The sequence below is a fragment of the Apteryx mantelli genome, chromosome 10 (genome assembly GCF_036417845.1).
Source record: "Apteryx mantelli isolate bAptMan1 chromosome 10, bAptMan1.hap1, whole genome shotgun sequence".
Lineage (NCBI taxonomy): Eukaryota > Metazoa > Chordata > Aves > Apterygiformes > Apterygidae > Apteryx > Apteryx mantelli.
The window spans coordinates 7,303,725-7,329,204 of NC_089987.1; the positions used below are offsets into that span (position 1 = coordinate 7,303,725).

The 25,480-nt window shown below is 40.1% G+C and overlaps 1 protein-coding gene across 9 annotated transcripts in view; it reads right to left on the minus strand.

Annotated features, from left to right (window-relative positions):
• The window catches only part of WWOX (WW domain containing oxidoreductase), a 524,615-nt gene that overhangs the window by 211,159 nt on the left and 287,976 nt on the right, over window positions 1-25,480 (minus strand). The window contains exon 10 of one of the 9 annotated variants that reach the window (XM_013941162.2): window positions 14,088-14,585. The exons of 6 other annotated variants lie outside the window; for them this stretch is intronic. Coding sequence is in view for 1 of the 3 variants with exons in the window: in XM_013941163.2 (XP_013796617.2) it covers window positions 14,553-14,585 (33 nt within the window). In the remaining 2 variants the exon portion in view is untranslated. Of the gene's footprint in view, window positions 1-14,087; window positions 14,586-25,480 lie in introns of those variants that run through there. 2 more of the 9 variants (XM_013941163.2, XM_067302451.1) reach the window with 2 other exon arrangements.

Genomic DNA, 25,480 nt, shown 5'->3' on the forward strand with positions numbered 1-25,480 from the left:
GTTCGCGTTGACTTTTTTCCCCAGGTGTTTTACTGCTCCTATTTCAAATGCAATTTGGTTGCCAACTTATTTTTCTAATTTCTCACAAAAGAAGAACATTTAAAAAAAAAAGAACATAGTGGGATCTTGGAAAACATTATAACCATTAGAATAACATGCCGTAAATGTTTAGCAATTAAGGTGATCAGGACTTAAAGTTTATCACCAGAGCCCATACTTGTTATAACAAATATTCCTATAAACTCTGTTGCCTGCTCAGAAGCATAAAATAATTGGACTGCCATTAAAGGGTCCATAATAAATAGTTCTAACATTCTAAAAGAATTTAATTCTCATAATTAGAAAAGATTCAAATGGTTTGTTTTGAATGTAAATGAATAACTTGTTTTAAAAGGCAATTCTAGTATTCTAGTACTGATGATTTTTATATATATATATATGTATGTATATACACACACACATACACACTTTTTTCCTCTATGAAACTACCTTATCAAGGTAACTTTTGCTATAAACAGCATTTTAAAATTATCACATAAAAACTATCAAGCACTAAATTAGAAAAAAACAGAATTTTGAAAGTGATAGTTAAATTTATGAAGCAATTCTGCTACACTCAAAGGCTTGTTGCTTGACATGCAAGCAGATTCGGGGGGGCGTACTTGACATGCAGGTGAGCCTCTTTACATGGTATTAAAAGCTGGGAGAAGGGAGGAACTCACCAAAGGCGACACGGTTACAGCCATGTGCAGAACACACGTACTTTGGACTTCAGCTTGTTTGCATGACTAATAGAGATAATATTAAATGTCTTTCCTCATCATTTCAATTTTTTTTTTTTTTTTGGCTCGGTGCCTCTTTTGCTACCTCCAAGAGCTGTTAATTTTGTTCACTGCTGAGCAAAAGTCAAAGTCAGAGTCTAAACAGCTTGTAATGAGTTTTCAATGGCCCATCTCACTGAAATTGAGGGCAAAGGAGCAGCAGGCGCAGCCACTGGCAGCCGCGGGATTTATGCTGCCGGGAGCACCGCCTTCGGGAGGCAACACGGCCGGGGGGGATTCTGCGGGGTTTGCGCTAAGCCCTTCACAAAGATGTATATTACTCATGTAAATACCTTGGCAACGCAGATAAACACACCGAAATCGATGTCACGCGGCTCAATTAACAGTGCCGCCAGCCTGGCAGTCGAGGACGGGGCAGTAACTTTATTTGACAGCCGCCGGGGACTGGAAGTCGAAGTCCCGGTCCAGGAAGGTGATTAATACTTTGCTAAATACCTTCAACTCGCCACTAAACCAGGGGGTAAAGGGCCCTTAGCGCTGATAAGGACTCAGTGACAATTTTGTAGGTCCCCAGGTATTGCTTGTTATAAACTGCCCAGAAAGGGGTGATGCGGCCCCGGGGCTGGCTTTATGGGTAGACTGATGAAAAATAGTAGTGTGAAATTGTTAAATACGTTCTGAAGAGAATAATTCCCAAAGAGAATGCATACACGAAGCAATACGGAAGAACAGTGGATGAACTGGCATGGCATCAATGATTTACTGGTCCTTATTTGGGACGATTTAAAAATGTATTTACTGTTTCACACATTGTAAGGAAAGTCTGTTACCTTTCTCCAATCAAACCTTTAGTTTTATCACAGATACTTCACATTCTATATATGCACACTTCACATATCTTTCTTTTTCTCTCATAATTACATATCCATAAAGAACTATGCTTATGTGGTATTTTATGCTACTTTTTCATGCATCGCTGGTTATGCAGGGAATAGCACAGGGAAAACTCAACAATAAAATATGCAAGGTTTGGTGTGTTTGGCTTGATGTCATTTGGTCTAATTTCAACAAAGAAATACCTCCAAATCACATATACTCCCGGTCCGATTTCAACATTACTGTGTTCCTGTCTTCTAACACCACTGCATAAAGCATACTTGGTACATTTACCAAAAAATCTTTATCTATCTTAAAAATTGCATTTCTGCAGTCACCGAAAAAAAATATTTACACACCTATTTTGCCTGACAGTGCCGAAGACACATAGCCTCCAGGCCCTATCCCAGATCTTTTGCACAGTTCACCAAAATTCTGGATTTGGCTCTGGCCTGTGAGAAAGAAATTTGTCAGAAAAGAGACTAACAAGTTTTCAGGTGAATGTGGAGGCTATGGCATAACATTTGTTCTCAAGTGTAGCTTCACTGTCTATTTATTTTCCAGTATGTTTAACCAAAGAATTAACCAAAGAAGTTCAATGCCACCCACAACAGTTTCCCCTGAGGTCCAGGTTCACGCAGCGAGGAGGTAGGTCACCCCCAGCTCCTCGCATCCTTCCGGCTCCCTGTAATTTATCTAGGTACCCACATGTAAAGCATAATTCCAGGTCGTCATTTGCTTGCTGTTGTGATGTGCCCCCTTATTCGTTCTTTTCAAAAAGAAAGAAAGGCAAAGTGAAGTTCTTGAACTCCCACACAATGCACTGTCCATACTCAGAGGCAGGCAGAGATTGAATGTCTTTATAAAAAGATGCATTAACAATATTAAGAGCACAAGAAAAATTTGCACCATGTCATTCAATGTTGCACAAAAGCACAGGGAAGAATTGTATGGAGTCAGTAATACATGGGTAGAAAATCACATGATTTAGTATAACTCACTGCGAATGTATTCAGCTCCTTTGTATTCAGTATTATTGACAAGCATTATGTTCAGGTAATTGATGTTTTAGATGCAAATGAATGAGGACACTATATCACCACCACCAACAATCACTATGGAGATACCGGTATGCTGAGAACAAGTGGATACAATACCTAGCAGCAAAGAGAGACCTGCCTACAAAAGGTACTCAAAAACACAATACGAAGAGAAGTGAAAACTTAATTGAAGAAAAAATATTTTATGATGTTGCTAAATCCTTCCAAACAGGTTAGGGCAATCTATATGTTCATGTAAAATCCCTTAAATTTTGCAAACAGGCCTCTTTTAAGATATCATACACTTCGTGTGCTTTAAATTTTAAATTCAAATTATTTTACTAGCAAAAATAACCCATAATGTATATTTGGTAGTGCCAGATAAAAGGGTTTGTATAGTTTGAGAGGAATGTCACATCCATCCTCTTTTTCATATGCATCACCTAATAGTCTGTTTTATATAGGACATAAGACCTTTTCAAATAGAGCCTTGAATGAATAATGAACTACAGAGAGTTGTGTATGTCATCACACATAATAGAAGAGTCTCTTGCACCATGTATTAGTGAGGATAGATCTCCTCTACAGTTCTATCATCACATAAAACACCTCCCCAAATTGCCATAGTCAGGTCAGGCCAGGCATTTCAATTTTTCATGGCACTATTTCCAGTTTTCCTTCCTCGTGCTTTGAGTATTGTCAACAGGACTTCAGATACTTGTGCACACCATTTAGCAGAGAAAGTACAGAACAGCAAATCACTTCAAAAGCAGTCGTCCGCTTCTGCATCTTCCCAAGGATGCCAATTTGGATGGCGCAGGCTAGTTCACAATAACATTTATTTCCCATACACACTAAACTAAGGAACAAGCAAAGTGCAACATATTATTCCAGATGACTTACGGCATCTTGAACAGTGAAAAGGGATATATCCTTCTATAATTGCAAATCAAAAGGATGCATGACTTTTTCTTCATCTTCTCAAAGCCTTAACACCTTCAGCTTTGCAAGCAGAAATTAAAACACTGATTCTACGCTGAAAACCCACATAATTCTAGGAGTATAAAACTTGGCCGTACACTTGCCTTTCACTATTACGCCTATGTCGAAAAGCTCCATTTTTTTCCATGGAACAGTGAACATTTATACAATCATTAAAAGCTCATCTTGCACCATATTTTTATCCTTCTCAGTTTTAATACATTTTTATAATTGCATTGAGGATATTCTAACCCTGTTTTTAGTGCAACGATAAAATTTATGAACCATGACAAACGCATCATACCAAAGACCACCGAAGAATAACAATGTGCACGTCAATAGATGGGATCTGGGCTTCTGCTTCATAGGAATTTGGGATTTGGGAGACTGGGGGTGAAAAACAAAGATAGTATTCCCTTGATAACACTGATAGCACACTTTTTTAAAGCAAAATAAAACGTGGTATTGTAAAATACAATTTTTTACAAACATGTGGTGTAGACAAGTTTAGTTGCAACAAGATTTCAAATTAAATAAAAAAATCTAATAGGTGTGCAGATTTTACTGATTTCATCATCATGCTTCCTGGATTATAAATGTAATATCTATTTACCTTACAGCTCTTGCTGCACATGACCTATTTCCAATATCAATTTTCTATCTGTGCAAATTTTGCAGAGCCCCCACTCCTTCAGCACAGCTGCTGAGAGCCTACTGTATTAGCCAATTAGAGATAATATTCTCAGAAAGTAAATAGTTTGCAATTAGAAAATCCTTAAAACCAAATCTTGTTTTCACATCATATTATTGATTAGAAATACATTTAAACACAGTCACTAAAGAACATGCATGAGCACTCCTAAAATTTACTAAATTCTAATGATGCTTAAACAGGTATTTTCTATTGAAACATGGTATCTATTTGAGTGTGTGTACATTCCTGGAGTTTCCCTGGTGTTTTTGTTCTACAATACCATATTTTTTAAACAAATCATGAAAATGAGGGGGTAGGGAAAATCCATTTCCATACTTAAAGTTCCTAGATTATTCCAAGTCTCTCTAAAGTATCACTTTGTCTTCCCCAAATAAGAAAAAAGAAATAAAAAAAAAAAAGAAATATCCTGATGAGGTTCAGGCAAAAGTGCAGATAATCTAACCAATTTTTTAAAACAGTTATTGTGATGAAATGGATTGAATAGGTATTGTAGATACAAGAATACATAAATGAAATGCATCCCACTGGAAAAGCTTTTTTGCTCACATTGTCATTTACAGCTTCTGAATTAATAGACCAAGAAAGGCACCACAGGCACCAACAAAATGCAGTAAAACCATTGGCAGCCAGTGGTGTCTCAAAGTTTAATTCCCCTGGGGAGAAAAGGACACTGCCTAATCTGTATTCAGTCCTGACATTGTCCACATCTGATATGGAACATTAGCTGCTAACTCTCTCAATAGACTAGTGTCCTTCAGTTTATATTACTTTATGTTAATAGTAGAAAAATTACACACAACATCATTTATCATTGTTATACTGTACTATACAACCCATAGCTTATTTTAATATATTTATTTACCCCTAAGAGGTACAGAAATTTAAATATATACCTCCAAATCTATATAAATTTAAAGACAAACTTCTGCAGCCAGAGCCAGTGCAGAGCTGCAAAAAGGGATATCCCACTTAACAACGTATTTTAATTGCACGTGTAAGCTAGCAAGTGATCAAATTGCTTTTGCCTGAGAAAACCGTGTTATTTGTGTTACAAATTTTGGCTAGTGGGAACATAAAACAATGCTGCGCCTTAACCATAATTTTTCTTTTGCTTCTCCTCTTTCAGTTCCACCGCAGGAGCAGCTCCGTTGCTCTGCTTTTACCTCCTTTATTCTGGCTCAGCTCTCTGCCATTACCTGACTTACCTATAGCGCAGGTGGGCAAGCCCAGGCCCCCGACCCCCTTTCATGTCCAAATCCAATGCAGTTCACGAATCAATGGAGAAGTGAAATCTAGTACTACAGCTTAATTTTTCTGGATCAAAATGTCTTGTCTGTACACATCTAAATTTTAATTAGTCTGTTTGAAGACATTCCTGCAGCCAGAGACGCGCGCTGCTTGCCCAGGCTATCCAGAAAAAAAACAGTCCACCACGATGAAGAAGAGAGAAATCTACAATGCATCAAATGTACATTAACTTTCTGAAGAGTTTTTTTAATCTAAGATGTCAAAAAACATATTAATGACAGACCTATTTTTCAGAAAGGGAGATTATCCGCAACAATCCAGCCACACTGAATTTCAAGTAATGACTCCTGCATCAAGTTTAGAATTTTTTTTGCTGCTAGGGACTGTTTTTATTTCAATTTCATACATGAATGTTAATTTTAGCTTAAAGGCTCAAGTAATGGAAAATCTAGCAGATATCCACAAATATACTTTTTCCAAGAGTTAGTATCTTCCCTATTGAAAAAAAAATCTTATTTCCAGGCCAAATTTATGTAACTTTTTGTGTAGCATCCACCGACTTTGGATCTTGTTCCACCTGAACCTTCCCCATACCATGCTAGAATAACTCGCCAAAGTCCCCCTGGGTCTCGAATAACTGCAGATTAAATGGAAGCTAAGTAGAGCGACTGACGACACTAGAAGCCTCTTTGCACTGTGAACACACTTTGGCTTTACTAGTTACCCATGATCATTTTTTGCTAAACTGCATTGAAAACAAAAAGAAAAACAAATGAAACTCTCATATGCGCTTTTCTTAAGAATATCGTGGCCTCTCTCTACAGACATTTGATGAGACATTTTCTTAGGTCGGACCATTTCAGCTACCTTTCTAAAGCAGGTATTTCCAAATGTTTTCCAGGCACAAACTACATGCAGGTTCTGACGTCCCATTGAATACTGTAGCATTTGTCTAGAAATCACGACCACAGCTTCCTTGTGGCAAGGATAACTAGGAGAGCAGGTTACAAAGTAACCTCTTTTGCCATAAAACACAACAAGGATTGGATCCTTAAACAGTCAGAATTTCCATTTCACAGCAGTTTTTTCCCAGGTAAGAACAGAGTGATGAATTCAATATTTGACCTTAGAATTTGTAGAACAGGGACAAAAGAATATATTCCTTCCAACTATATTTTAATCTGTTTTAAAGTGAAGACAAATGTTCACACTCAAGATTGTATCTTGAACTTTTTTCTAGTTACAACTTAAGAGTCCCACTTGGATACTGCCTGTTCACAAAAAGCATCATTTAAACATGACAATTAAAGAGGCGAGTCTGAACATAAATGTCATCACAACCACACTAACCTATGTTCATGCACGTGATCAACTTCCCAGTGCCGTTGTGCATTTGTTATTTGTATTACAACCCTCTCAGTGAAAAAATTAAATAAAACCCTCCATCAGAAGAGAAGATGGGTAGAAGAACGGGCCAGTTTATCCTGTGGCACTAGGTACTCTAGCAAAATGAAGACAGACAGACAGACGGACAGGCTAGGAGATAGAAATTCTTGCTTGCTCATTCACTGAGGTCATCTCCTGACCTGCATGTCACTAAGGGAAAGGCAACAGCTGCTTCAAGTATCGCTGGTAAGAATGATGGAAGTGAATTAATCCACAGATGGAGACCAGCACCTGAAGGGACTCGTCTGGTAAGCAACAGTCTTTGCCCGAGAAACACGCTTAAATGCTACCATATGGAGCGCTAGCGGAAGACAGAGGGGGAGGCGAAATTTTGCACATCACGCTATTGCCGCAAAAGCTTAAGCATCGTATTATTGATAAGCATAACAAAAAGACTGTATGCCTAAGCATTTCTTATTTAGGATTCAAAAGCTATCAAAGTAGTTAAAATGCCTTAATTAAGAGCAACTAGGTGCTTAAATTAGTGAACTACATGGGAAGAGTCCGCCTAAATAAAAGTGTAAAATAAGTTTGGAAGAGAACACAGCTCTGAGATGCAAAAGCCCTAGTAAAACCTGACTCGCTTCAGCCTGCATGAAGGATTGTTCAGCCACAAGGCTGCAGAGCTGCAGTCATGTTTTATTAAAATAACTGCACCTCCTGAACTGGGTTGAGGGAGAGTCCCAGAAAACATGAGCAACTCACTCTCTGTCTCCAAATTCCTACATGTCTCATGGCGCAGCTCAGACACCCGAACCTGACTGTCCACCTTTATTTAGATGTATTTTCTCCACATGGTTTCAGGGAGAGAAAAAGCATGTAGTTTAGCTCCGTTTGGAATAACGGACAGGAGGAAAGAAGACGGAAAGATCGGACGTGCTGAGAAGTTCGGCTCTAACGTATTGACAAAGACGTAGATGCCTGGACAGCAAGTACTTGGAGCTCACCAGGCAGTTCCACCTCTCCCTTACGAGCCACGAAACACCCTAAAATCGGGAAAGCGAGGGCGCGCTGTCGGCACGCCTGCCTCCGGCTGCCCGAGCCTCTGCGCCCGGCCAGCGTGTCGGCACGGTGAAGGTGAAACCCGTCGCTCCTGCTCACGAGCCACATGCGGCAGGCTGGTTTCAGAAGGCCGGGACACCTCCGAGGCTTCTGCACCTTCGGCACAGCAAGGCACGGACGGGTAGGAGCAGCCCAGCGTTGGTGCAAGCGTCGCGCCGCCTGGGCCCTTTCCTCGCCGAGACGGCAACAGATCTCTAAGCTGACACTTCACGAAACGGATTTCAGCCCATTCAGGCTGCCTCAAATGAGGAGGAAAGGTTTACCTACTTTAAACTTACTTTTACATTTCAATAGGTTAAAATAGCTTCGTTCCAAAATGAAATTTTGCAGGTCATTTACTGATAATGATTAAATCACCTTCATTTATTACCACATGGAAAATATGCCACTGCACTGTACAGGGGTGGTAATCTTGACCGCTCAGTAATTTATTCAAATACTCAGAAGTTAAAATCTTTTCGGGGCTGTCCACTCATTAACAAGGGCAGATGGATGGCAGCTTAAGATATTATTTAAATGTCTTTGAAATGTAGTTCATAGTTTATATAGGTCAGAGGTTTCCCTGTTTACATATTCAAACCTTTGCAATGTGAAGAAAAGGTGTATTTCCAGATGGGATTCTATGAGAAGACCCTACTTCTGCGGAAAAATGAACACCACAAAAAATATACAGAATTTTCCCTGCCCTATTTTATTCGTAATGTGTATGCAGTTTCTATTAACGGTGAACAAACACAGCCGAAGTGGCAGAAGGTAACTCTGCTCTAGAAAGCCAAGCAAACACCGGCAATATCGCACTGCCTTTTTCAGGGAGCCCCTTTTACAATTGTTTCCAGCGGTTTGGCAAATCCCTGTTCCCAGCCCTGGCTGGGGCGCCAGCCTCCCCCCCTTCCCGCTGACAGCTCCCCACGGGCTGCAGCGGCCCGATGGGGGTGTTGCAACGTATTTTGCCCATGTCAGGTGGTGCCAATCTCTACGACGGTATCTGGCTGACAAAAAGGGAGCAACCCATCATAATTTCAGAGCATCTTCTCTAGTGGATGCGGAGGAGGGCAATGTTTAACTATGCCAACTAAGTCTCTTTAATTAGGTCATTAATCACAATCCTTCAGAGCTCCTGAGTTTCTTCTTACAAGCCCCATATGCTTAAGTTTTAGAAAAAAATCCTTATCAGTGCTGAATCCAGTAAAATACTTGTGCCATTCCTATCATAACAATAATTTGCTTATTTACCTATCACTTAAATTCTTCCAAACATATATTTTCATCAGTGCACTAGCTGTTCTCCTCCAAACTCTGCTTGCTGGAATCCAAGGAAACATTGCAGAGATCCTTCCCCCTGCCCAGAGGGTGAAGCTCTGCTCTCATCCGTAATGACGTAAATCTTGGGCAACTTATTTACATCAGTGAAGTCACTTACAGGTCACAGAGAGCTGTTTGGGTTTCTTCTGCTTTATCCTTTTGCTTTAGCCATTACTTAAACCTTTGAAAAAACAACAGGTATCATAATCTCAAGTGGATATAGCAGAATCCAGTTTCACTAGCTATCATGGATGCTCGCCAAAGCGTCTTGCAGTATGAAATGGGGCTTTAGAAACATTCTGCACAAAACCTCTGCTATAAAACCATACATTCGTTCATGAAAAATAAAATGCCCGCTAACCATACAATCAGGCTAATAGATTATGAGGCCAAAAGGGGGCATCCAATTTTCTAAATTAAAGCTATGTAACGCACCTCACTGAATTTTATCCAATTTTGTCTGTATTTAGAGCAATCCCTCCATATGACTATAGCATATTTTCCAGAAACAGTCTTAAAACATTCATTATTATCCCTTTTTACAATACTATTGCTGCTGTATATAACTGTAAATTACTAGGAATGGAGAACTGGAAAGCAAATCAGTTGCAAAACCCAGAAAACTTTGCATAGTGCAGAACTCTCTGTACTGAAGGTGATTTTTATGCTGTGACAGACAAGGACAGTGTGTACAGACACCACACTACATGCGCTACCGAAGAAACCCACCTTTGAAAACTTGAATTACGCCTTACAGATAGCAGGCTATAAAAGGTGGAAAATAACTAAAAATGCCATTAAAATGCACAGATAATCTTATATGTGCTCCTGGTAGTATATAGTGAGTCAGGACAGAGAGACCTAGAAATAACCTTAACTTTCTGTTCTAGAGAGCAGTGGTACTTAGGCGTGTGTAGCACAAATATATCATGCTTTGGCACCCAGGAAAGAAAAAGCCAACGCAGTTTTCTTAAATGGACCTTCTACCAACGATTCTGAGGCCAGAGGCAGCCTGCCAACACTTAATAACTTGTATCAGGCTATTTGTAGTTTTCTACTAATTTGGAATCATGAGGGAGACAAGTGGGTCTTCACTCCATTTCAGTACCAGTTTGTTATTTCCACTTCGATTTGATAACAGCGTAATCCTAGAAAGTGCTGAGCGTCCACAACTTCTAACAACATCAGTGTGAATGGTAGGTGGTCTGCGTCTCTCCAAAGCAGGCCCCCAAATCCATAGTTTTCAGCTTACTTTACCTTCTGTGATATGTGTTACCTACTTTTCCAGAGACAGTATGTACGTGGCAATGCCTGGCCCAGGATGGACTAGGAGCAACTATACGGAGTGGTTTCTGAAATGACAGCAGAGCGTGGACATGTAGTACCCAGAAGAGTCAGTAATTCTAAGCCGATGTATTAAAGTTTGGGGAAAAATAATTGAAAGAGAACAGGCAGATGGGAGAAGTGGAGGGGAAAAGAAGAACAGCAGCAGCAGAGAATAACGGCTGGGGTAGGTCCAGGGAGAGAGAACAACTGCAAAGGCAGGGATGAAATAAGGAAACATATAGAGGCAGGTTCTCAAACAGTATAAAATGTTATATTGCACTGACAGAAGCAGAAAATCTTCACCTGCTGAATCTCCATCCCACAGAGTTAAGCTCAGAAAAGACAGGGGAGCAGAGAGAAAAATTGCCAAGGAGAAAAAAAAGAGAGAGATTGGGAGAACAATGTACACGAAAGGTTAGAAATAATTGTAGTGCTCTTTGGGCTTGACGTAGTGCCTGTGAAGTAGGCTTAATTTGTTTCAGTCCTCGTTTGTGGGGCTGACTGTTTCTGGAGTTTCAGAGCAGTTGTGAGCGCGATAGGAGCACTCCGGGCTCCCGCAGGTGAGAAGTGCTGCTGCCTGGGAAGCAGAATTACTGCTGCTGTTATTATTTTACTTAGTGTGACTGCTGGCAAAGGACATTTCATCTTACTTTGCCTAATTCTGGAGAGTCAGTCATACTCAGTTATTGTTTTTACTTTTATATATTATTATAGTAGTTTTTATAGCTGTTATTGCTCAATTAGTGTATTCCCTTCAGGCAGCTCAAGCCTTTGATGTTTAGTTTCTTTCCAGATGAAACCACCATGGCCATCTGTAAGTCTTTAGGCTTTTTTCATACATCAGCCATCATTCCCACTATCCCGTACTGTGGACTCTCCCTTTCCCAGCTTGTTTGGCATAGTTGATACAAGTCACAGGGGGCCCCATATAATCGTTGCCTTGGTGTCCTTAGGTCTTAAGAAGACACCATACCACCTCCATCTCATGACTCTCATTATAAATATTTTGGTTCAACTTGCTTAGCCCTTCCTTGAAATTACTATGCATTTTTCCTTTAATTGATTGCCAAGTATTTATTGCATAAACTGATGTGTTTAAGAGAGAAACTGCTCCATGGAAATAGCTACACTTTAAGGAGCCTCTGCTCTCTCCAGGCCCAAGGACATTAAAAGGCATTTAAAAGGTACAATTATTATCAAGGACTTATAATTTGGTTATGAGCTGTGTCCTTCACTCTGTGCAAGGGGGAACATAAGGAAATGCTCATAAACTTCTCAGTGATAATTTTTGGCAAAGGTTGACTTCTAAATGAAAACCATAGTCACCTGTCATGAGGACACATGGAGGGAAACTGCTTACCTGATCTCTGGAAAAAAATGATGAGGGCCTGCACTTTCTAATGGAAAGACAAATGACACAGATGAAGAAAGATGTGGATTATAGATCTAAGACATGGGGAACAGAAAATAGGTAGTAAATCAGTTCCATTAGCTCAAAATGTAAAGCTTTCTGCTTGACTTAAAACCAGTACACGGAAACAGGAGACTGAAGTAAAATATTATCACCATTGTTGCTTAGAATTCACAGGAAACAACCTTAAGGTATGCTCTCAAAATGCTATACAGCAGAGTAATCACCAAAAGAACAAAGTTTTAAAACAATACTTGCAACTATACTGCACGTGCCCAAAGATACTCACAGCAACAGAGAATATCAAGTTAAGGTATCCTTCTTTTAACATACACGAAATCCCTACACACTTCTTGTATACCACTTCCACAACTGACCTACCATCCTATCAATAAGCCTGATAAATCTCCAATACGTATGATAAAACAACCTATTAGTAAAAGACATTTAGGCTTGTCTGGTGGACATCTGCTTATGAGGAATCTGAAAAGAAAATGGGCAGCTCACAGCATTTTGGGGACTTCTTGTAGGAGCTGACTGGGGTTACTGAAAAGCAAAAGGAAAAATGATATGGCTTAAGAAGGAAAAGAAATGCTCTTTTACCACAGTTAAATAAAAATGCTATATGTATTGTTACTGGCAAAATTTGAATAAAATAACTGCTGCTCTAGCTAATCCAGTTCTAGCATAAACAGGTGACTGTCATTCTACAGGAATATAAATATTTTTTGTGGTACCCATATTATCTGCAGTTATTTATTCTAGTAAAATACTAATTTGCATTTACCAAAGGATTTCTGAAAAAAGTCTTCCTAAGAAGAGGGCACAAAACTAAGTTAATAAATCATTCTGCTCCAGAGCCCTGAAAGATACGTTAGGGATGATGTTTTACACTTTCAGTAATTTTATAGCCATTGGCTTAACTTATTTTATAGCCTTTACCAAATTACAACTAGCATTTGAAAGAATTCAACTTGCTTGTTCAAAGAGCGGGTCCCTTTTTCTTTCAAAGTAGAGCTTTCCTTCCAGAGAGGAGTATTGAACAGCGCTTACCTGACCTATGGATTAATCAGAATGTAAATATTATATTATTTCAACAGGCAATTCTAGTGTCTGCATTTTCTGCCATTTTTGTGTAATTAGGGAAAATTAATTTACCAGGGGACCCCTGAAGTTTTACCTCATTCCCTACCACTATTTGCGCTGGCCCATATTCAAAAGTAATTGCCTTCTATTCCATGTCTCTTGGGGCTATCACCTCTAGACTACCTCGGAGCAGGAAATGTCACCCAGGATTTGGAAAGTTCACAGATGAGTGACATTTTTCCAGTAAAACCGTACCGTAGCAGTCAGTTCCAATAGGTTTATCATTGTTAATGAAAACAACTGGAAATACACTGAACATTTTGCTTCATGACTTAAATCAGTCTCTAGCTATATTAGAGACACAAGCCAGTGCTCTAGGACAGATTATCCACATCCAGCTTTTATGGTGTGTAAATGCATCTGGTACTAGCTATTGTCAGGTAGGATAAATGAACTTGATATACCTCAGAGCAGATCCTGTTATGCTCTTAACCTATACCATCTTTTTTTCCCACATTGTTTTTGATTTGGAGGCCACATATTAATATTCAGCTGCAGTGCAATATCCTTCTATTCAACTTCACAGCCTTTTTGCAGCCTGCATTCAAAAGCTTTGTGGGCTGCAGACCAGTGTTTGGAAATTCCTGTTAAGCAGGTTATCCGGAGATAGAAATGAAGAAACACACTGAATCATCTGTGTGGTAAATGCAACCCGCCTCTTGTCATTGGGTTTCATGGGTTTTCACCGCGAAATAAAAGACGAAGGCAGACTACAGGGATGAGTTACAGAAGTATGTTCTATTTAACTCAACAGTGTCAGGCGTATAACGTGCCCTTTATATCTATAGTTTATTTTAACACATATCAAGAAGACAGAAAATTAGTGATCAATGTAAAAGGGAGCATGGGGTTTCATTATAAATTAATGTAGGAACACTCGGATTTCAATGATGAAATGAACATGAATCTTGAAAATTGTCTGTCTTTATGAAACAGATGAAAATTATTACAGTATATAACTTTTTGGTGACATTTTACTGCAAAGGGCATATTGTTACAAAATTTAGCAATGATGTAGCTAACAGAAATACTGCAGGGACAGATAAGATTATTTATGTAACATGATAAAACATGAAACATGGATGTATATGTGAGTCATCAGGTTGCAGAGGGGGAAAAATACTTTGCCCTGCTCTTAAGTGAACCCTCCAGTTAAATCAAGGAGCAACACGGATGGGACTTGTTGGGAGTCACGATGGCACAGCAGCAGTCAATAGTCAAATGAAGTCCATGCGATCACGCTCTGGTGCCTAGGAAGTCGGAAGAAAGAAAAAAGGGAAAGAAGGAGAAGTTGAAAGAAAACCTCAGAGAACATTGTTTAGATTTCCAGCTCAGTTTTCAATTTTTCAAATACAAAACATCCCTGCAGCAAGGTATGAATCCCCTGATAACTGGACGAAGAAGTCACCCACTGAAAATGAAACTAAATAAGCAGAATCTCTGTAACTGGTGACATCGTAGCACCAAATTCCACAGATCTGGTGAAAGTTCTCTTCAAAGGAAGTCTAGTCCCCTAAAGTGAGCTAGAGAAAATCCATAATCTCAAAAGTGGCCCTATTCTTGGAGGCCTGAAATTAAATTCAGACTCTGGGATATTTCTAAAATGGAAAAGAATGGAAATGGAATGAATACATATATCAGTTCTGATATCAGTAGAATAGAGAAAGTTCAGAGTTAACAGAAACAAGCATGTGGCATGATAATAATAATGCAGTCTTCATCAGCTCAATGAATCTTGGATGTACAGTCATTTAAAAAACAATTCCCACACATCAAAACCAGATCAACTTATACATGCAAAATTTGAACAAATGCTGCTGGACACATTCCTCTAATGCAAAATGTGACAGAGAAAGTAGTTTTTCATACAAAAGTGAGATCAAAGTTGGGTTTATAATGGAACTAAAATTTTAGTCTTACCTAAGAAAATATTTTCCCATCTGTAAGTTGTCAACATTATTCTCATTAGCATTGTAAAACAGAATTCAGAATTCAGATCTAAATTACTTGCTGTCGTTAATTAGTAGAACCTACATTCAGACTTTGCCTCTTGCTTTTGTTTCTCTTCCCTGTCTTTGCTTCCCACCCTGCCAGGATAAACCATTTTTGTTACATGCTCAGGCTTCAACAATTCTACTGATATCACTGTGATTTCCTTTATGAAAACAAAAAGACAGTGAATGAAAGAAAAACAGTAAGAACAACCTGCAAACTATTATAAATTCTTAACCCACCCACACAGACTGTAAGCTATGAGTAAATGAAAGCAAGAAGATTCAAAGATAGAAATAAAGTTGCATTTTTATCTGTAAGTATTTTGCAAACAGAAGATATTAAAATCTTGAAGAAAGAACTTTTTACACTCTTACGAGCGTGCGCAAACCACAATTTCAATTTCTTCTTTTGACTGGGATTGGTTTGACAACATCCCTGTAATCTGAATTAACAGAGATGTTCATGAGGGGCTATATCTTGGTTGGATGAAACTCATCGAATCTCAGTGGCGTGCCAACCATATTCCCAAGCAAAGAGTCACGGGATTTACAGTTTTCCTGAATGACCTACTTTAATCTGATTATCACATTGATATTTTTACTGTATATCAGACCAAAGAGGATATCTCTTCCTAAATACAGTTGAGAGAAACTGGACAAAGAAAGCAAGCTAATGCATTTTTCTTACACTTCAGAAATTTTTGTCTTCTCTGATTAGCCACACTTCTTATTCATGAAATATTTACAAAAACCTTCTTCTGGAGAAAACAGGAAACCAAAGTCCTAAGCACAGTTGTATATGAATACCTCACAAAGAACCGGGTGCACAAGCGCAGTTCTCCTCGCTTCCATCAAAGCAATACTTGCCTTAGGAGCAGGAACTAATATTGTTCAGCTTTGATCGACCTTCTAATGCTTAACCAGAAGGGGGGAAAAAAACAGAAGTGACATTATGGCTCTACTGCATTCAGAAGAATTTTGGTGTGGACACGGGAAGCTAGGTTTTCACCCAGTACATATGTAAAACATTGCATGTGATCTAAATTGTTTTTTCCCCAGGAATAAACATAAACATAATAAATTCAGTTTAGTACATTAAGATTTATCATTTCATATTTTGAGCAGATATATCAGCATTCTGTAAAACTGAGCACTTCACTACGATGTCAATGTAAAAATGCTACCAAAGGATTAAAGTGCTTAACACTTACATAGCAGCTGAACACAACCCAAGTAAATGAATTAACTCCACCGCCACAGAAAACTGAAAAAAGCGGAGGATTAGAAAACACAGGATAATTTTTCTTTCACGTATCTGCCTTACTTTTCAGTTGGATAAAATTTAACATAACTGTGCTTTCACTTTTTGTATGTAATAATAAAGGCACAATAGAAATACTATAAAGGTAAAAAGGGAATGGTGCAGTGAATATTTGCCTTAATGTAAAATAAACAAAGCACACACTTATGAAATATGAATGCCAAGAATCACAAAGTCTGAGCCTGGCCATATAACATATACAAAAGAATATTGTAATACGCTTTAAAAAATCCAAAGCGTAATGTGCAAAGAAGCCACCCATGAAGATTTTAGGTCTGAACTTTCAGCAGATGCGTAAAGCTATACATATCCTCATTCGCACGCAAAATTGCGAACTTTGGGACAGATAAAATTGGAACTAAGCAATGTGACCTAGAGTAATATATTTTGTAATAAATAAGCTAAAATCACAAGGCCTATGAGGTGTTAGAAGCAATACTGTAACTGTTGACTACCAGTTATTTGATTTTACTTATTTTTTTTTCTTTGTGCCTTTGTTTTCTTCCAAAGGCTTTATTCATTTCTCTCTTTATCTCTGAGGAGGGGCATGGGAGCAGGCAGCCCTACTGGACGGGGGGATTTTGGAGGACAGGAGCTCCTGTGAACTTAGAGGTTTACGAAACATCAAAAGGAGTCATGCGTGGGTCATCATCGGCCTCTTGCATCTTAATTTTATCTAATTACTCAGATATAAATAGCCAGATGTTTCTGGAAGTTTTCAAATGATTGTCTGACAAACAAATTTCAACTCCAAGCTGTAACCAGAGCAAGACGCTCGGCTGTGGAAGAGCGCTGATGCGGTGCTTGTTTGGACACGCCAGGACAGTGTCAGATGGGACCTCCGCTTTCTCAAAGTCCTTGGCTGTGTAAAACCCACTGCCCACTGTGAGAGCAGCACAGTCATGAGGTCAAACCTATTCGCCTACCGCAAAGGGCAAGGAGAGGCCCTCGGGGAGCTCGGAGAGCCTCCTCGTAGACCACAAGTCCGAGCAGGACACGGTAGCCGGGGCAGCAGGGAGGTGCTGGCTGCCCAGCGGCCGAAAGGTGCTGCTCAAGCAAACGCAGCAAAGAGCCTGAGAAACGGCTGGAGAAGAGAAGCCAGGCAAATTCAAGCAGCCTAATAGAAACAGGCTGAACCCGGTTCCCGGCGGCTGCAGCGCTTTTCTTGTAACAGGGTTCGTAATCTTTACTGACCTCGAGTACTAACAGGCTACTACTAACTGATTAGAAAAAACACAAACACATTAACCTTGCGGCGAGGAGACAATAAACACCGCAGATGCTGTTCGTAAAGCAGCAAAGAAAGTGGTGTTCAAAAAAACATACACAAATTTCTACCCATCTCCGGATAATCCCTGCACAGGGAACGCAGCACCGAACATGGGTAGTGTTTGGAACATGTCTAAATCCAGGGAAAATACTGCGACTTACAGTTCTTTAAGTTGTAAGAAGTCCTGATATCAAGTCCTGACAACAATTCACATGCAAGTTCCATTGCGTATATGTATTTATGATATACATGGCCATACACAGGCTTTGTGTACATAATCAGTAATGAAACTTGTGATTCAAATGCTCTGTAGCAACACACTTTCCGTAACAGCACATGTAAAATAGCACTTTCACTTGTTCTGTAAACCAGCTATATTATCTATCTGCACCCAGTCATTTACACACTATATTAATCCAACAGTGAATATCTAAAATAAGTATGTGCACATCATATATGCACGTGGCATATATATATATTTATGTGTGTACCCAGCATACACACGCACACATTTGTATTTATATATATTTATGAAAATACATTTTATAGGCAAACCAATCACAAATAAGGTTTCCTACAGCTTTGTTATAAGGCTTTTTTTAGCCCCCATGATTTCTTAAGTGTAGAGAAGCTTTATTCTGTGGTTGTAGGATTTCCTACCATCATATTTTCTTCTCTGTATCACCTCCTTTCACTGAAAAGAGTTTATACTAGGCTGCCACTTTTGTTCCCATGTACAAATTTTATATGTACAGATGTGTCTGCATCCCACAACTATGAAAAACAGTACAGCAAAGAAATTCCTCAAAGATTTAAGGACTTTCTCTCTCTTTTTTTTAACCTGTGGTTCCTTGGACAGTTTGCTCGTTTTACTCAAATGTGGTCCACGAGACACATTTCCAGGGCATTAACTTTGACCGGCGCCATTCTTGCTAAACCAGCCCTCTGGCTAGCGCGTGGTTTTTCCGTTGCAAAACACCCTCGCAGCCTCGCGCAGAGCACTTGTGAGCGCGCGTTCGGTTTCGGCACTTCCGAAGGAAACCCGCTGGGAGCCCGTCCGGGCCGCGCACTTGCCCGTCTCCCTCCGCGGACTAAATCGGCCGAGCCGATGACTCCGTGGCCGAGCCGCCCGGCCTGACGAGCAGCGCTGCCCCGCTAGCTCTGAAGACATTGGAGTTAGTTCCTCAAGCTTGAAAGACAAGTCGAGAAATTAATAACGGGTGCACATGCTCCTCACATGGCACAGGGGCAAAATACGGAAATGGGAATGCACTGCTGTGGATTTCCTGCAGTACTGGAAAGGGATTTGTGAGTAGCAGACGACCTGCACTTGCCCGAACCTGAATGTGCAGATGGGTATCGAGCACCGGCACGACTGCATGTGGCTGTAAATTTAGGTAACTGAATGGTGATGTGATTTTACTTTGAATTGCTGATAAAAAGAGAGACAGAGACTACTTACAAACGCGATCAATGCAGGATTACATGTATTATTTAGTAGTTGAAGATGGGAAACTGAACTAATAGCCCCCTGACCTGATCCAGTATAGCATCAGCCCCACATTTTCTTGGGTCATTGTTATTTGAAAACAAACTACAGAAATTTGCAGTAGATGAGTTTAAATATTACTATTTATACTCTTTATAGAAGAACACTTTGTGGCGAACATATACTCCGAATGCCCTTGCCTGTCCTTTCCACCAACAGGTCCTCATGAGCCAAGCAAACTGCTGGTGTGCGAGCTCTTGCTGCTTTTTGCCAAATAATGCAGGACTGACTAGGTAAACTCTGCAAATACACACACAGTAACAATGGCAAAAAACCACACATTTCAACAGCCCCTGGAAACGTCAAAATATGCTTTTAGCGTGTTGAAACAAGTAAGCAATACTGTTGTCTCCTTAATTTGTTGATTTGGGTTTTTCTCCAGACCTGTAAAGACCAGTGACACGCAGAGAAAGAGAATATGTTTGTTCACCACCTTGTCCAACAAACTGCACATTATATAGAGAGAGGCATCTTTGTGTTTAATGCTACAGTATACTGAAGACACTTCCCTATTGTACTTATTTGCTGCGTAACAAAAAGTTATCAGGCTGGAGGTTTAATAACACCATTACATGAAATTTGAATGGATGTTAAGCATACATATAAAGTAGCCTTATATTCAGAATGTGTAGGTTTAGACTTTTTAATTCAAGCTGACTGATTGCTGATGAAATTGAGTTAGCTAGTAGGTTTGTAGGGGTAATACCAGTCACTCTGCAAATTATTCCATCAGAGAAAAAGCCAGAAGTATAGGAAAGACAAGACAAAACCACTGAACATTCCCAAATTGCTTAGTACACTATTCCAATCCATCAAAACCTTTGTTTTGGAGGTGACAGAACAAGACTTTGTCTTGGGGACGTTTCTAAGGAAGACTCTACTCCCTTTGCATTTACACCGAATGCTCTGAATTAACGCTTCTCCTGGTCACCAGAGCTTGCTTGACCATCTTCTCTGTCTGGCTCAAGTACTTCTTCACCTGCTTTCTGGTTTTCCTAGTTCTAGTTTGGCCACAAGTGGTAGAATAAAACCGCATGTTTTTTCCTGGCCAGTGCTTAAAACAATACACTGTCTTTAACTGCTTCCATTCTCAGTGTTTATTATAACCAGGGACCAACTCCTATAATCTAATGAGAGCCTATAACTGTCTCTTTTTATAAAAATGCGATGGCATTTATATAATAAAATACTACTGATCCACCGTAATTTAGGAAACGCTGCTGCACCCAGTGACAACCACCTCTCCACTTAGGTGCCTACTCTAAGCCTAAAAGAACTTGCAGAAAGGAGAGGAGCCAATCTGCTTATCTCACATGCTGCTAGACTGAATGACAGCTTTAAACTAACCCACAGCCAGCACTGTGCACACACATACAAACTCCAGACAAAACCCAGAGGCAGAAGCATCTGCTTTTGAAGAGCAGCCTTAGAGATGGTATTTGGGGTGAAAAGAGGACTTGTTCTAGATTTGTTCTGTGACTACTTACTCCACAAGTTCTGCATGGGGTCTCGCTGTGCCACCTGCCTGCCGTTCTCCCTGCGCACCTCCGTGCCAAACATGAACGCCCACAGGTATTGCGACCAACAAAATTAAACAAGCTACCCACCACACACAACCGATTTTCTGTTATAATTTCCTGCAGATCCATGCAAATCAGTGAAGTTTCTCCAACGCGCATAGCTGAGAATTAAGTACACTCCTTTCTGCAGAGCATCCACCTCCCGTCAGTCCAGGGCAACCTAACAAGTCACTGCTTTTGAATCCTATACAGCAGTTTTCTGTACTGCCACAAAACTGTCAAACACTAACACTGTTATTTCTTTATTATTGCCGTCTTGAGCCTTGGAAAGAGCATGTTCTTTTCTAAAGACCCTGTTGCAAAGAACCTATCACATGAAGAGTAATGATTATGCTGCTATATAGATCAACTTGCTTTTCTTTTTTCTTTCTTTTTTTTACATTCTTAATTTGCTGAAGAACTGTTTAAGGGAGAAAAACCAACAACGACAAAAACGAAACCCAAAACTGTGGGAATGTTTGATTTTCTTGGCAGCACTAGTATTTATCCCTTACTTAATAGGAATTCTTCCCTGTGTTAAGAATGTTGATTTTAGAGCTAAAAGATCTAAACATGCAGTATTTTATCAGTATGCTGTTTTTCTCCCCTCTCTGTCCAACTTTGGAGCAGTTAGGAAAAAGCAAATATTAAAACAAAAATTACAGTCTTTGAGTGTCTGTGAAAATTTATGTACTAAAAAGCAGCTGTAAAATTTTTAATGTTTAAATTAATGTTTTATGTTTACAATAAAAACTCTCCAGCCATGAAGGGCTTTTAAAAGTCCTACATGCTAAATACAAGCAAAACCAAACCAAACAAAAACACTCCTGTGAAACCCAGATTCAACACATGAAATGGCAAATAGGACTTTTGTGTGGACTTCATATGTTTTCATGCCTTGCTCCAAAGAAAATTCAGGAATGTCAAAGCTTCAAAAAGGTGTGGTTAGAATAGGGCAGCAAAAACGTTGTAACTCCTCAGTAATAGGTTTTTCTGCAATTCTGAATGTATGTGTGATGGTTTACGCTTTCATTTGAACTGTGTGATAAATAACCCAGTGTCCTTCCTCACCCGTTTCTGCGAGCTGGAAGCAGCCGATCCTCCGCCGAAGGCTGAAACAAAGCAATGGGTTCAAAGAGACCATCATGCACCAGCGACTGCAGACCGAGGAGACGAAATATTGCCAAATCATACTTTTAAAACCAAGAGCAATTCCCGTCATTGGATGCGACGGGAGTATAATGCACGCTTCTCGACCACGTGGGTTTCTTTCCCTTTGGCACCGGTGTTTCCCTCTCAGACCCGGAGAAGTCGCACTGCTGCAGTTTTGCCATTTCTGTCCCGACCGTGCTGTGGCTAGCGAAGGCCAACTCTTAGCACAAGGCACCTCAATTACCTGCGCTGAAGTTCAGCTCTAAGTTAACACGAGCAGCCACGGAGCCCGCTCCCCGGCCGCCCCTGAGCCCGACTTCCCGCGCCCGCTGCCCGCCCTCTTGTCCTCTGCGGCGCACGGACCAGCCCCAGATAGATACACTCAGCTTGAATCACCTATACAAATCTACTCCACAGCTTGAAAGGATTTTGCAAACTCCTGTCAACCTGATCGCCAGACAGCGATACGAATAACTTTGGCGCGAAGGGGCTAGGCGGGAGGGCCCGGGCTCTCCGCCGCCGCATGGCCGACGCCAGCGCATCTGCCGGGGAGCACCGGATCCGCCCCGGCAACTCGCAAGGACTCGCTTCTATTATCAGTGCATTGAACGACAACAAAAATATATAAATCCGCTCCATCCCCCCCAGCCCAAGAATTAAGAGTTAACTTTCTCAGGTTTTTTTTGCCATGCACAGACTTACGAGGGTTCGTAGGCCAAATCCTACGCAAATAGCTTTAACTCTTATCCACAGTGCTATCTTCATAAATTAATTTGAGAGCCACTACTTTGTTCCAAAAGAAGGGATGGAGGAACACTTTTTTAACTCCTTCTTGGTTAGAGGGAATAAAAATATTTCTGGAAATCATTTTAAATGGTAAATATCTTTTTTCTTTCTCTAAAAACACGATAGAAACACCAAAACCACCACCAACAGAGACTATTTTCCTCATTTTTTCTATTATTTGTTTGCAGTAGAAAATACTTCTCATGTCAATCCTATTTTTAAAGTACACATCACTCAAAAAAATTTAAAACGGTCAAAGAGCAAAAGCACTAATGCACAAGTTTCAATGTTTATTTGGATAACTGGATTAAAATTTACTCCGGCTGATAACAGTGGCTTCACCTTCCCACATCTGAAGTCTTTGGTTCCACTAAGGGCAACCACAGGTGACTAGAAAAGGCCACTACTGCCTGCCCAGGACCTTGCAGATACAGGCCTGAAAAATGTCCAGGTCCTAAATATACCCTTTCCAAAAGAGATCTCGACGCTGTTTAGAAAGTGAGGTAGCACTTCTGAAGTACACATGTATAAGGACACATATTTAGATTATTTCCAAGCTGCTCTTGGTTATTTACCACAATTCTCTCCTTCCTTCCTTCCTTCCTTCCTTCCTTCCTTCCTTTTTCACTGTCTACATGACTAGTTTTGAAACTCACTCAGCTCTTCCTTCAGTCCTTATGCATCCATAATTAATTTGTCCGTACATCATGATTAATTATCTTTTAAACACACAGAATACATGCACTGCTCTTCTGTACATGATATTCATATTGCTGAGTATTTGCCCAAAACAGATGAGGAGTTTAGACATTTTATTCATTTTATTAGTTCATATTAGGTCTATGACAAGCAATCCAATTAAATTAAACATCAGATAAATCAAGATTAAAATATCTCTCTTTTAAAGCAAACCAAGCAGAAAAAAAAGATTTTAGATTTTACTCAGTTTCCCCTAAATTTGGAAACCCTCATGCTTCCTCATAAGGCCAACCTAAATGTTTACTACCATGTAGTAAAAAGGTGAAAAATGTTTTTAAAAAATGAGACGAATTAAGTGGAAGTGCTGCTCTCAGGGAACATTTGGAGGATAAGAGAATATCCTGGGCAGTGTCCCTGCCGCCTGGGCCCCTCTCAGGCGCCTCCTGGCGCCCCTGATCCTGCCGTTGTTGCCGTGACATTGAGAAGAAGCCACCCCGTATGGTCTTGGCCATAGCCATAACTCTCGACAAGAAGTTCTTTTCTAGCACACCCTCCGGGACTGAAAACACATAGATATTCCGCTATGTATTAACATGAGGATTTCCTGGCCTTGGAGAGTTTCAGATCAGGCTCCTAGTGTTCCAGACATGGTTCAGATAAGCAACTTATCCACCGACTACCTTAGCCTGCTCACATATCTGGTCGCTGAGATTTCTCACCTCACCACTGTAGTTAAAACTTACAATACAAGGTTTTTACGGTGCAAGGGAATGTCAAGAGCACTGCAGCACTGAGCAGAGAGGTGAAACACATTTGAATACAGTCATTCCTAACTACCGGTAATCTAAAGATTAAAAACAAATAGACACAATTAAACCGCAGGGGCAGGAATAAGACTACCTGCACTTTCTGAAATCTCCCTACAGCAATGATTCATATTGCAAATGGGATTTTTTTATACTTAGCAAAGAGGGAATTTGACAGATGTGTTAGTCAAAAAGGCTGAAAACAGATTGCTACAATCTGCTTTAACAAAACATATATTTAGAATTATCATTAACAACACAATCTTACATATATACGGTGCTTTTTACCTACAGAGCTTTACAACAGAGTTCAATATCTCCACTATGAGCAAGGAAACTAAGAGAAAGGGAGAATAAGTTGTATTTTCTTTCTACAGGCACATTTTAAATTACCATTTTCCAGAAGCCAACTCGACACAGTGCAGTCCCCGCTGCTGGAGAAAGCTCACCCTCCATTGCTCTCAATGAGCAAAGGTCTGACCCGAGCTCCTGTCCTCCTCTGCTCCTACCCGAGGCGTCTGAGCCGGCCCTGGAGGGGGACGTTTTGCCCTTATGTTGTTCACTGCTCCAATCTGCCGTTCTCAAGTATGGGAGGGCACCAGATCACGGGGCCGGCTCCCCTCCCAAATCTCTAAACAATGTTGACAGTAAAATATCAGCCACAGCATTACCTACCAGATAAGAGAGTACTCCTGAGGCTCGCACACCCCAATCAACTGGGCTGCATTTAAAAGAGACTTGTTACCAATAATACCAGACAATTTCATATTTACTTAAATTAGCACTAAAATAAAGATGACTCACTTATCTTTCGGCTTCTATAAATAGCGATTTGTTTCTCCTTCCTCCATTTCCTTCCCTCCCACCATCCTTCAGTCAGATGCACAGACTTTGCTTTTCTGCTGTGGGGAGGAGGGGGGGGAACACAAATAGTTCTACAGTTTTGTATTTAGGCTAAGTCATTCTGCAACATCGCAGTTTATGAGATCCTAATGTAGATGTACTGGTC